This window comes from Saccostrea cucullata, unplaced genomic scaffold (genome assembly GCF_032062105.1).
Source record: "Saccostrea cucullata isolate Sc308-1 unplaced genomic scaffold, CSIRO_AGI_Scuc_v1 ctg4691, whole genome shotgun sequence".
In the NCBI taxonomy this organism is placed as follows: domain Eukaryota; kingdom Metazoa; phylum Mollusca; class Bivalvia; order Ostreida; family Ostreidae; genus Saccostrea; species Saccostrea cuccullata.
Window position 1 is genome coordinate 43,129 of NW_026936999.1, and position 14,685 is coordinate 57,813.

A 14,685-nucleotide genomic window follows, 5' to 3' on the forward strand; every position below is an offset into this window, starting at 1 on the left:
CAATTTTCACCATATGAACAGCAAAGCCATTATGTATCATATTTATTAAAAGGCATATGTAGGAAGTATAGATTTAAGTTTGTTTAAATACCACGTTCCCACAAACTTCCCCTGAACCCACTGTTATATTTAAACTTCTCAATACTGAACCGATTTTTGCTTTTACCTAGCCATTTGCTCAGGTGAGTGATGTGGCCCCCAGGGGCTCTTCTTTTAAAGTCTTATTACTACCTTAAAATCTTCATTTTATAAAAAGTTCAATACATTAAGTAAAAAAAAAATATTATGGGTAATAAAAAATTGAAAGGTTGAATCAACACATTAAACTTTTTAAACAGACATTAAGAGGTGGCTGCGATCAATATATACATTTTACGATAAACAAGAAAAGGTTTTCAAATCACGTGACCAAAAGACAGGTTACAATTACTTACAACGAGGATGGAGCCATGTTAGATTTACAGGTCAGGCATGATAGATAAAGCTGTTTTACTTTCTTATAAAGTACCATTTGTAGCCTTATTTATGTAAATGAGTGAATCATTGTTCTATTTAAAAACGTAACATATAAATGTGGATCGATTTTCTCAAACATATCTGAAAAAAATGAGACTTTAAATAAGGTCATTAATGTGTATGCATTTTTTTTTCAAAAAATTTAATTTTTTTAAGTTCGTTAAAATTGAATATTCCTTTTAAGTAACAGTATCAAATTTCTTCATTAGCTGTATTACCCATAATATTTCTTACTATTTTTTTTTTATTGTTTTGATCAGCAAATCAGGTAATTTCCTGAGAATTAAATCAGTGGTATTTAACCATCACTTTTACTTCTCAAATTTCATTGCAGACTGTTAACGTCACCTGAGCTTTTGACTGTATCCTCAGTATGGACCCCAGATACAGTGCTCAAGACATCTTAAGGTGTGACCTCTGTGAGACACATGTGGTACAAAGTCATTGCCAACTTTGTCAAATCAACCTCTGTAAGACCTGTGTAAGAAAGCATCTCTCAGACTCAACCAAAAAACATAGAGTTGTACCATATTCAGAAAGATTTTCTACCCCTAACAATCCAAAATGTCCAAAGCATTCCATGAAGTGTGAACTTTACTGTGAGCAATGTTACATTCCTCTCTGTTCTACCTGCATCTCCTCAGGCATCCATAAGGGACATCATTTATCAGATGTTTTACAAAAAATCAGCTCTAAAACAAAAGACATGGAGAAAGAACTGAGACAACTTGAGACAAGAACTTACCCAAAATATGAAGAAATTGCATCAGGCATAAAAACCGAAAAAGACAACTTGGAAACACACTACAGTAAACTGACATCAGCTGTCACAAAACAAGGAGAAGACTGGCACAAAGAAATTAACATTATTGTCAACAAACGAAAATCTGAAATTGATGAAATGAAATCTAAACACCTGGCTGCTCTAAATAAACAAGAAAAAGAAGTCAAACAGATTACTAAAGAATTGAATCAGTGCAAGGTTGATCTGAAGAAAATTCTGGAATCCAATGATATTTTCTTAGCCTTTGTATACAAGTCCAGAAACGCAGAATTCAGATGTTTACCTCCAGACCTTAAGGTTATATTACCAAGATTCTATCCTCATCCGATCAACACAGAACAGCTCCATCAAATGCTTGGTTCTCTGTCAGAATTATCCATTACAACAGAAGAACATGGCCACACAATGGAAACACCAGAAGCTGTATCCTGTCCTCCAGTCAAACCACTGCTTGATGAACCAGAGCTCATCAACACCATAAACACTGGGTATAAATATCTATACAGTGTCACCTGTCTCAGCGATGAAGAAATCTGGACATGTGGAGAAGACAAAATCATGAAACTCTACAACCTCAAGGGTAAGTTACTAAAGTCAAGTAAAACCAAGTCTGGGAAGAAACAACTTGACATTGCAGTGACAAGGAGTGAAGATCTAGTTTATACTGACCATAATGCAAGAACTGTAAACATAGTAAAGAATAAACAGATACAGGAAGTGATAAGACTACAGGAATGGATACCTAAATATGTCTGTAGTACCTCCTCTGGTGACCTTCTGGTTGACATGTACAGTGTGGATGAAGAATCAAAAGTTGAACAATCAAAAGTTGTCCGTTACTCTGGCTCTACAGAGAAACAAACCATTCAGTTTGATAGTGAAGGTAAAGCTCTCTATTCATCTAGTTACTCTTTTAAATACATCAGTGAGAACAGGAACCTAGATATCTGTGTGGCTGACAATGGAGCCGGTGCAGTAGTGGTGGTTAATCAGGCAGGAAAACTCAGATTTAGATACACTGCTTATCCCCCTACTACGTATACCAAGGGAAGATTTGATCCTTACGGCATCACAACAGACAGCCAGAATCAGATCCTGATAGCCGACCATTTCAACAAGTGTATCCACATCCTTGATGAGGACGGACAGTTCCTCCGTTACATTGATAACTGTAATCTACACTATCCATATGGCTTATGTGTAGACACAAGAGACAATCTCTTTGTAGCTGAGTGGATCAGTGGTAAAGTGAAGAAAATCAGATACATGTAAGCACTGCATTGTGACAAGATATAACTGTGAATAAGATTTAGTTATGCACTGAGAGTAAAAAGTAGTTTGATGTTGGACTAATTAAATCAAATTATAAGTAGTATATGCACCTTATACAATGTTTTGAATACCTGTTAATTTCAGGATAAACACAGTTGCTGTCAAATTTATAGATAATAGCAAAAGATCAATGTTCATAAAATCAAAAGTGTAGTTTGGTTGGGTTTGTGCACATTATAAAAAAAATCTCAAAATTCTATATAGATTTTATCATTAAAACACCGTGTAGTGATATCTAGAAATGTTTTAAGACATGATTGCATTTTCAATAATAAATACATTTAAAAGCCTGTTTATAAAATACATGGTTTTATAATGTGATTGAAAAGCTCATAAATCCCTGCCTGGCTTATAGATCCAACAATGTAGAAAAATATACTTCACACCTGCACATGAACTACCAGAAGAAGGATATGGAAATAACGAACAGTATTCAATCTCAACGTCCATCAAACAATATACAAATAAGAGCAGAGCAAACACGGACCTCCGAAACATCAGAGGTGGGATCAGGTGCCATGGAGGAGTGAGCATCCCCTGCCGACCTGTCACACCCGCCGTGTGCTCGTTGTCATAATCAGAAAATAACGGAAAAAATCCGTCGTCAATTCAGTGTATAAATAATGGACTAACAATTGGTATGAAAAACGTCAGTCAGCATTTCATCCAATGATAAATTGTATTTGCTGACAAGGTCATTGTATCGACCATAGAACTTAGGAGAAGATGACTTTAAACGAGACTGTTGATATTCTTGTTTCATCAACTTGCTTGTCAATAATTTACCTCGTTTAAGACATTGTGCATAAGATTTTGCATAAATTCTGCTTCATATGAATATAAAAATAAGTCTGCTAATAACGGAGCGCAATTTGTACCAATAGGAATTCCAATAGATTGTTGGAATACCTGGTCTCCAAAAACCACATAGATATTGTCAATCAGAAACTCAAGCATCTTCTTGATGTCAACTTCAGAGTACTTATGTGTGCAATCAGAATCTGTTTTAACAAAATAATTTTTCAAATGACCAATGACGAGGTAAGTAAATTTACGAGTTCCATTTTTGTTGAAGAAGCAGCTGTCAATGATATCAAAAAGCCTGGATTTTAATTTGTCGTGGGGAATTGTTGTGTATAAAGTTGAAAAGTCGTAAGTTTTTAAGCTGTTGATTTTTGTAAAGTCTTGCGATTTCAAATTGTCAAAAAGTTCTTTAGAATTTTTAAGTATCAACATCTGATTTACACCACTTTTTGAATATATAGTTGTACAGTACTCTTGAAGTTTTTCCTTTACTACTGTCAATATTTGAGTGAGAAGTAACGAAAGAGGCTTGGTTGAAAATTTACTGGAACCTGCAATGTATCTTTGTTTGTAAGGATTCTTATGAAGTTTCGGAATCCAATATATATAAGGTAGTTCAAATTCATTTTGGCTCTGTGGAATATTAAAAGTATTCAAAACTGACAGGTGATTTTGAAGAATTTCTTCCTTAGAAAGAGAAGTATGAGTATAAGTAGGATTACCACTTATGGAATTAAATCCAAGTTCTTCTAGAATGCAATTTATATAATGAGCTTTACAAACGAAGACAATGTTGTTACCTGCTTTGTCGGCAGGAACCAGTACGTACTGATCGTGTAATCTATCTAATTCTTTTTTCACTTCTGGTTTATTGAACACAGAAGGATAGATGGTTTTCATTTTGCCCCTCAATCTTTTAATACGTGACTGATACATTTATTCCATTCTGACAAGGTGTCAATGTCTTCTTTTTCATATCTGGCCCATCGTCTGGCGTAATTTTCAACAGAATCCATAATATTTATGAAATTCCGACGCCAGTTGAAGGATCGGGGTTCCCTATATTTAGGACCTTTTAAAATAAGTAATCCTCATTACGAACTATTTTTACGTCACCTGTAATAACGTGTCCAGCAGGACTATAGTTATAGGACGAAGAAGAACATGAACACGAAGGGGGATTATTTTTCAGATAGTCGATATCCAGGCCATGTAAAGTGTTTTTGTAATTGAAAAATTTGGATAAATTTAGTGACTGAGTTCACTTCAAGGCTGTAACGTTTTCAAAGCAGTGTTAATGGACACTATAAAGAAATAAACCCAAATATAAATTTAGATGAATTGTACACATTCAAATACATGGAATATATATATACCTTATTAACAACTGAATTTATTTTTGTAAGATTTTATCATCATGATTTAAGTTAATTAAATTTAATTAGAATAAGTATACTTAGCAAACTCTGTAATGAGCTTAGTTTGGTCACATTATTTTACAGCCATGTAATAAATGCTTATACATGTAACTGCACTACGAGAGTGGTGATTTAAAGTTTCATCCTCTATTTATAGCAATATACCTGAGTGGTGTTGTAGGGTGTGATGTAGGATGTTTTACTCATAAAACTACACCTGAATGGTTATATAGGATGTCGTATTTGTAACACTATTTGAGTGGTGATGTAGAGTGAACTGTACTATTTATAACACTAAACCTGTAGAGTGTTGAATTCTATTGAGTCATGTAAAGAATGTTGTGTTCTACATCTACACTACAGCACTCAAAGAAAATATTTACGACAGATCGAGAAGCGAACTTTTCTTTTAATAAATGTGATACATTATATCTAATGGTGTTATATAATCACGATATTTGCCAAAACATAGGTATTCAAAGATTACAGAGCTCACCTCAAAGAATATATGTTGTCTTTAAGTAACACAAAGACAGTTAACCAAAAAAAGTTTACATCCAAAAATGTAAACTTTATGCAATTTTACCTCTACGCAAATTTATTAAGTTACTTAGGAGGCCATCTTGGATCTGATACATAGTACAAAATATTTTTGCTAGATTTCCCTAGGTAGCATTAAGTCTAGCATATTATACAAGATCCTTCCCTTACGTAGCGGCTATGCTATTCAACGAACATCAGATTAATAAACAAGGAAACATTTTGGTCAGGACTTGGACATTAACAAACTATAAATGTAGACGTGAGAACTCTGTCAAAAATGAAAGAGATTTAAAGAAAACCACAAGAAAAATATTGCAACATTACCAATGCTTTCTTAAAAAGAAAAAAAAATTAACATCATTGTAAAGTAATTAGCATTTATTCTGTTTGTTCATATTATTTGCATACACTGTTTCACTAAACAAAATACCCAGCTCAACAAGGTTTACATTTTAAACTGAAGACATTGCAGGGATCAGCTATATCATCAGCTATATCATAAAGCAAGAAGAACAAAATAAGTTATCAATAAATATAACACAACATCAACTCTTATTATTATACCTCTACTGATTTTTTACTATATAAAATTAAATCGATATATTATGCTGATTTCCTGAAAATCATCATTTGAATAAACCGATTCCCTGCAAAACAGACTGATTCCCTGCAAAAAAGTACGTTTTTTTATGAACTGATACACACCTATTCGGAACACTAAGCATTTTGTTTCAAGTAACGACAAACTTAGAAATGTTCCGAGTAAACTCATGAATATTCATTGATGAATCGAAATGCATCGCGAGTCAACTGGCCCCTAATCAATCAGAAAGAACCAGTTTACTGGTAGCGAACGACAACAGAAATGGCGATCTCAAGAATTACGTAATGTTACTTTCGTTTTAACTAGGTAAAACACGGACAATGAACTGATTTCTTGATAAAATGGAATTCTATTCATGTCTGTATTCTGTTTTGTTGTTATTTTTTTATTTATTTCTATTGGAATTAAACATTGTTACAGAATACAGTATTGAATATGAAACTTTTTCAAATGTCTTGTTTAATGTTTGTATCGGTATAATAAAACAGTTAAAGTATATCATTGCGGGAGTCAGCAAAATTCCAGTTCCTCTCGACCAAGCCTCGGGAAATAGACTTGCTCTTGGGGAACTGGAATCTTGCTGACTCCCTCAATGATATACTTTAACTGTATACTGTCAGCCTTTGGATTTCCAACAATGACTGAAATACATATACATTTAGCATTTAATCTTTATCTAATATTTAAAATTCTGACTGAAAAATAATATACAAACACCTTCACAGCCCTGATATAAACAAGAGTGAAATATAACTCGAAAAACAATTTTAAATAAAGAATACAATATGCTTTTTTATCACAGTAAATTTTTTTTGTTCATGATATTCTTTTTATGAAAAGGAAAAAAAATGTAAAAAAAAAAAAAAAAAAAAAAAAAAAAAAAAAATTAAATTGATAAGGTTTCTATTGTGAAATAATGATTACCTAAATTAATGATAAATCATAATCATATATGTTGTAATTTTTTTTATTCCTTTTTGGAAAGAGATTTGTATCTAAAAAATAAGTAATAAAGAGATATAATTCAAATTATGGATATTGCTTCAATAAACTTCATTAATCAGATTTATCTTAGTCATTCATCACATGTATACTTGTACCAACAAAGAATGGTTATATAAAATTTTCTCGGAAGATTCTGAAAGGTTTAACTTACTTTAAATTTCAGAACTTATGGCTGGGATATTTAATTTCTCCTACTTAAAGGTACATAAATAAAAAAGGAGAGATAAGGGGAAGATAGATGGCCAAAAGAATAAAGTAACGCAATTACATGCACGTATTTATATATTTTACGCGAAAAAAACTTAAAAGAATGGGAATCGAAAATAGCAGTGTCAAAACAAGGATTCCCCATTATAATACAATATAATAATATATCTTTTAAGAGAAAAACGACATCCTATTTGATCTCCTCAATGCACTCTCATTCTACATACACATGTAACATGTTCCTAATAATTTGTGATTGTTTAAATGAAAATTTTAATCAAAATTCTACTCCAAGTTGTTGTGTGGACAAAACATTTCTTCCAAAAATATGAATTGAACGAGCCCAATTATAAACACATTTTATTATTCATTATTTGTGATATCACATGGGTCATTTGATAATTAATGGTAATAAATTCAACAATTGAAAATTAGTAACTGGAAAACACACTGTTCATGCAGTTTATTCCTTCCCCATCTAAAACTATTCATTCAAATCTCTTATCGTGATCCTTTCTATCTTTAGGATTTTTTAATTATGACAAATTTCAATACATTTATCAAAATAATAAAAAATAAATCAGAAACCCTTGGCTAGCGAAGATGAGTTTAATGCTACACACACAACTTCATAACTGAAATCTGATCTGTGCCATATTTTTAAAGAGATCTTTATTCATGTATGAAAACTATGAACTATGAACAGGTATGGGTATTTAAATCACGTGACCAAGAAGAAAAAAATCAAGACAGATACATGTCTTGTAACTTAACTACGAAGTAATATTGTCTTCCAGGAGCCATGTTAGATTTGCAGGTAAGACATGATAAAAAAAAACTGTTTTCACCTTGATATTTAAGAAATAAAGTAGCAATTGAATTTTCAGTTATATTAATGGGTGAATTAATGTTCTGTTCAACAACTTAAAATATCATGGATAGCTTGTCTGAAACTTTAATATAAGAAAAGGAATTTAGAACATCGAATTAGGTCATTGATGTGTCTGAAAATTACATTTTCTCAATAAATCTAATTATCTGAAAATCATTCAAAATTTTTAAGTCACAGTATATATATTCCCATCATTCTATTGTAAAAACAATTTTTTCAAAGATTTGTTTGTATCAGTTAATCATTATAGTTTGTATCATTTATTCATTATAGTAAGTGTTTTATAAGAGCCACTGCATTATACAGTCTTTGTTATTCCTCCATATTTATTACAGTGTCGCCTGGTCAGGTAACCAAGCATTATTAATGGACCCCCTGGACAGAGCTCAAGTACTCCTCCTCTGTGACCTGTGTCAAAAAGCTGCACTACAGAGTCATTGTGAACTTTGTCAGATTAACCTGTGTACGGCCTGTGTAGGGGGGCATCTCTTTGATTCTTCTAAAAGACATAATGTTGTGCCATACAAGCACAGAAAATCTGCTACTTATAACTATCCAAAATGTCCAAACCATTCCCAGAACCACTGTGAACTTTACTGTGATCAATGTGACATTACTGTCTGTTCTACCTGCCATTCCTCGGGAAAACATAAAGGACATAATCTATCAGATGTGTTACAAAAAATACTCACAAAAATAAAACACATGGAAAAAGAATTAAAAGAATTTGAGACTAGAATTTACCCAAAATATGAAGAAATTGCATCATGCATAAAAACCAAGAAAGACAACTTGGAAACACACTACAGGAAACTGACAACAGCTGTCACCAAACAAGGAGAAGACTGGCACAGAGAAATTAACTCCATTGTCAACAAACAGAAATCTGAAATTGAAGACATGAAAACTAAGCACCTGTCTGTCCTAAATGAACAGGAAGACGATGTCACAAAAATTATTGCAGAAGTGAAACAGAGTATTGTTGATCTGAAGAAAATTCTGGAATCCCGCGACATTGCCTTAGCCTCTGAATACAAATCCAGAAATGAAGAGTTTAGACATTTACCTCCAGAAGTCAATATTTCATTACCACGTTTCTCTCATAACAACATCAACACAGCACAGCTCTATCAAATGTTTGGTTCTCTGTCAGCATTATCCATTACAACAGAAGTACATGGTTACACAATGGAGACATTAGAAAGCGTATCCTTGCTTCCAGTCAAACCACTGCTTGATAAGGCAAGGCTCATAGCCTCCATAGACATTGTGAATGAGTTTACAATCTACAATATTACCTGCCTCAGTGATGAGGAAATTTGTGTATGTGGAGATAACAAAATTATGAAACTCTATAATCTCCAGGGTAATCTATTGAAGTCGATCCAAACCAAGTCAGGGAATGATCCCTGTGACATAGCAGTGACAAGGAGTGGAGATCTAATTTATACTGACCATAATAGAAGAACTGTAAACATAGTAAAGAATGAACAGATACAGGAAGTGATAAGACTACAAGGATGGAAACCTTGCTATGTCTGCAGTGCCTCCTCTGGTGACCTCCTGGTTACCATGAACAGTGATGATAAAGAACAATCAAAGGTTGTTCGTTACGCTAACTTTAGAGAGAAACAAACAATTCAGTTTGATGATAAAGGTCAAACTCTCTATTCATCTATTTACATCAAATACATCAGTGAGAACAGAAATCTGGATATCTGTGTGGCTGACAATGGAGCTAGAGCCGTAGTAGTGGTCAATCAGTCAGGAAAACGCCGATTCAGATACTTCGGTCATCCCTCTAAGAGTTTATTTGATCCAGTCGGCATCACAACAGACAGCCAATGTCAAATCCTGACAGCAGACTATGACAACAACTGTATCCACATCCTAGATCAGGACGGACAGTTCCTCCGTTACATTGATAACTGTAATCTACATGATCCATGGAGTTTATGTGTAGACACCAAAGACAACCTCTTTGTTACTGAGTGTGGTACTGGTAAAGTGAAGGAAATCAAATACATGTAAACACTGCATTGTGTCAAGAAATGATTGTGAATTAGATAATATTTAGCTATGCATTGTAATTTAAAAGACAATGCTCACTGAGTCAGGATTTATAAAACAAAATTAAATGAAAAGTTTGTGAAATACATGCACTACATACATGTATGATGCTATGATTTGACAGGATTACCTTTTCAATATGAATAAAAACATTTTACAAAATACAAAAAAAATTTTGGACATGTACAACTGAATTCCTAATTCTAAATATTAACATTTTAAAATTAAATCGATGCAGTCAATCAATGATTTTGAAACACAACGTTTTGTTGCAGGTCAAACACGACGGCCAAGTGACTGTCTCTTCGAAACAGATTGTTTTTTTTTACTAGTAATTATTTATATAAGGTATAATGATATACATTGATTTATTCACTGGTTTCAAGGACAACTTGTGGTTGGTCAACCCCAAGAACCAAACTGATCAGACAAACAGTTTGGTTTGAGGGATAAACAAACGTATTTTGCCCGAGAATACTTAATTTAATTTACATTAATTTTTAGGTAATACCTTTTACTTATATATTGACATAAATGATTGTTGTGTTGGATCCCATGTTTCGAATCATGGATAAGATATAAAATAACTGATTCCGCCTAAAAAGTAAAAAACAAAAAACAAAATGGAGGTCAAAATCTCATGGACATGTCCAATATCTCACCTTCCAACATATTTTTTTATCATTAGTAAAACATTGAAAAATTAATGTATCATTAGTAAAACATTGAAAAATTAATGTATTGTGAGACTTTTTCATGTTGATTTATATAGGAAAAGATATAATAATGGAATTGATGAATTTCTTAACATTTAAATAAATATAGATTGAAAACTTCGAAATTGATACACAATTAGTTTTAAAGAGTTATTTCAACTGCATCCGACTTTCACTCAAATGAACATAGGCACATAGAATCAGGATGTGGTATGCCCCCTTTCGCTAGATTTTTTTTTTGAAAAGCCCCATACCCCCCAAAAAAGAGGACAAAATCTACGCATCTTAAAATAGGGAGGGTGTGGGTCCGTTAATGCAGATGGATATTTCCCCAATAAACTATATTAGAAAGTTCGGGGAATCAGACGTTTAATAAAGATTTCCATAGTAAATTAGAAGTACATGTAAACTTTATATTCTGACAAGAATTTCTGGACGAATTTTTAGAATTCACTTTTAGGGATAGGAGGCTTGTCAAAGTTTTTATTATTTAAATTGTCATTTTTTATCCATACATAACCCATTTCAAAAAAGATAGTATGGGCATGACTTTTTCATTCATCGTACCAAAAATAGATTTGAAATATCCAAATCAATAAAAGTCACTATATATGTTTTTTAACCCCGTTTCTCTTACTGTATGTGGTCACTTTTCTTCAAGAAAGATGGTATTCCTTGCTTATTGATGACTTTGAATCATTAAAACATTCAATTCGTGCAATAAAACAAATCTTGCTTTTTTTAAAAAAAAATAAAATACTTTGATTAACTAATCATTAAGTACAATATTCACCAAAACTTTAGAACTCTGTGAAAATGTACTCTTCATTTGGAGAAATCAACGTATTCATCTACAATAAAAAAAGGAATTGTCGTTTTGTAACCTGAAAAATGGACAATTGAGAGTTATTCCCCTTCACAATATATGAATACAGGGTAGAGTATGACCCTGTGCGGCAGTGCCTGGAAAAAAGATTTTTTTAGTCCCCTTAAACGAAGTTTCGGGGTATATAATTTTTGTCGTGTCCGTCCGTCTGTCTAGCTGTCTGTTTGTCTGCGAAAACATTAACCTTGCTCATAACATTTGATTGAGTGGAGCTATGACTTCCATATTTCACATGTGTATTCCTTGCAACAAGACCTTTCTTTGGGTACCACAATATTTGACCTTTTGACCTTGACCTTAAGGTTTGACCCACTTTTACACAAGAATTCTAAACTTTTAAATTAGCCATATGTTTTGAACAGTAGACACCAGGATATTTATACTTCACATATGTATTTGAAGTAAAGCTTTTCATTGGATACCAATTACCTTGACCTTTTGACCTTGACCTTGGAGATTTTTGTGCTCATGGAAAGACTTAAACCCTAGCCATAAGTTTTAAAGGCTAAGAGTTGGTGATCTCTCACTTCACATATGTAATCCTTGTGAGAAGAACCATTATAAGATACCAAGAACATTGACCCTTTGACCTTGACCTTGGAGTTTGACCTACTTTTCAAAAGCAAACCTTTTTCTATGACTTTCAAAGGGCTGGGGGTAGTGCTTTCATACTTTATATATTTAATCTTTGTGATAAGACCTTTTTTGGATAGCAAGACCTTTGACCCTTTGACCTTGGATTTTTAGCTACTTTTAAAAATTCAAAATCTTTAACCTTGGCCATTACTTTTGAAGGATTACGGTTAGGGTTTCCATACCTCACATATTTGTTTTTGGTGGCAAAACTTCTCATTGAATGCCAATTACTTTGATCTTTTGACCTTGACCTTGGAGATTTCTGTATTTATGAAAAACCTTTAACCTACGCCTACTTTCTTATTTCATAATTGTATTACCAGTGAGAATGCCCTACTTTTGGTACCAATATATTAAATTTGCACTTAAGAAAATTTTAATCTTCACTATGTTGCTATACGGGGGCATCAGTGTTTCACAAACACATCTTGTCTTTACATTAAATGATGGTGAGATAAACAATTTGGATCTAAAAGTGTAATTAATCTTATAAAAAATGATGATAGGAAAAATTAATTAATGGTCCAAACAGAGCCATGATATTTCGTAATATTAAAGATATTTATATACAAAACAATTCAGTTCAGTTCTTTATTAACTTTCAGCTTTACAACTCATCAGTACAAATAAATTCAAATAGATATGACTGTACTAGTACGCTTACAGAAGAATGTCAAAACAGTGTACGTATGAAAATACAATAAATACTTAATTTAACTTGCCTTTTTTAGTTCTTAAGCATAAGTTATATAAATTACCCCCCATTACATAATTCTTTCACATTTTCAACGTTAAAAATTAAGTTGCAACAATTTAAACATTGAATTTTTTTCAGTAATAAGATTTTAAGTATTTTTTCGATGGATTTCTGAAGCAGGGCAGCTAAAATTAAAATGACGTTCGTCCTAAACAAGACTGGAACAAAAGAAACAATGCCCATGTTGTCTTTCTGTTTTACTGTATTGACCCGTTTCTCTTGCCAATTGATGTCATGACAGTCTCAGACCATTTAGACATATAAACAATGTCAAGTGTTTCACCACCAATTTACCAATTTTAATATTCTTTTGCCCCCTTTTCTAAAAACAACAATCTTTTCCTCTATATTTTTTATACAGCAATCTCACAAATATTAAATTTGTGCAGTGTACCAGAATACTTTTTATATAATGAGTGAAGTTTCTCACCATTGCAAGGTTTGTCATTTGCAGATATATAGAGCTCAACATGTGCTTGCTTCTGTTTGTTAATTTTGGATTTACATTTACTTGGTTTAAAATTGCATGCACAAATGGATTTACAGTTCTCAGGAAAAACCTAATCATTTTTTTATATATACTCACCGTCAATGAAAACGCAACACTCTAATTTTAGGGTGAAAAGTATATACGGGTTATAACTATGTACAAAAAAAGTTAGGACATCTTTTACTTTGCCAAATCAATTATTTAACGGTTGAATGAATTTCCTTCCTCTACCGGAAGTTGCTTTTTAGCCCTCTTAACAGAAATCAAATTTTTGCATTTTTAATAAAATTTTAAACAATATTTTGGGTTTTCAAGGTTTTGAAACTGTTAATCATAAGTATTGTACTAAAAGGCCGGGAAAAAAATCCTTCTTTCTTTACCGGATGTGATGCCTATATTTCCTCAAAATGATTGATTTTCATTGCTAATGCTGGAAATTCTTAAAATTAAGAAAAAAAGAGCTGCAGATGCAAATGTACACTACATCACAACTCATCAGGCTCATGTGTTTCAATAGCATAAATAACATTTTCTTGACCGGAAGTCCAAGAGTTACTACACTACGCCAAGTTAGAGAAAATTCGACCGCAGTATCTGAACAACAGGCAATTAAAAATGCCCAAGAATATTTATTTCGCTCAGATAAAGACATTGATAAACCTAATGGGTGGTAGAAATCGGACTGCGTACATGTATAATTTTCAAAGCGGACTAGCATGTTTTGATTAGATGGTCGGAAGGGGGGGGGTGTTTTATTTAAATGTTATCTGTTAAGAGGGCTAAAAAATCAGCTTTCGGTAATGAAATGAAAACCATTCAACGATTAAATAACTGATTTGGCAAAGTAAAAGATGTCCTAACTTGTTTGGTATATAGTTATAACCCGTATATACTTTTCACCCTAAAATTAGAGTGTTGCGTTTTCATTGACGGTGAGTATATTTCTTATGTCCATATATTTTCAATTTTAATACAGTCTTCAAATGTATGTTGATTTAATAGAAAGTACTTCTTACATGGTTCCA

General features: G+C 32.6%; 1 protein-coding gene across 1 annotated transcript; it reads left to right on the forward strand.

Moving 5' to 3' along the window:
* The first annotated feature begins 889 nt into the window (after positions 1–889).
* On the forward strand, positions 890–10,364 carry LOC134247038 (uncharacterized). The gene is made up of 2 exons (XM_062729382.1): positions 890–2,543; positions 8,464–10,364. Exons 1-2 carry the CDS (start codon positions 890–892, stop codon positions 10,134–10,136), a joined length of 3,327 nt encoding a protein of 1,108 aa, XP_062585366.1. The 3' UTR covers positions 10,137–10,364.
* Positions 10,365–14,685: the final 4,321 nt, after the last annotated feature.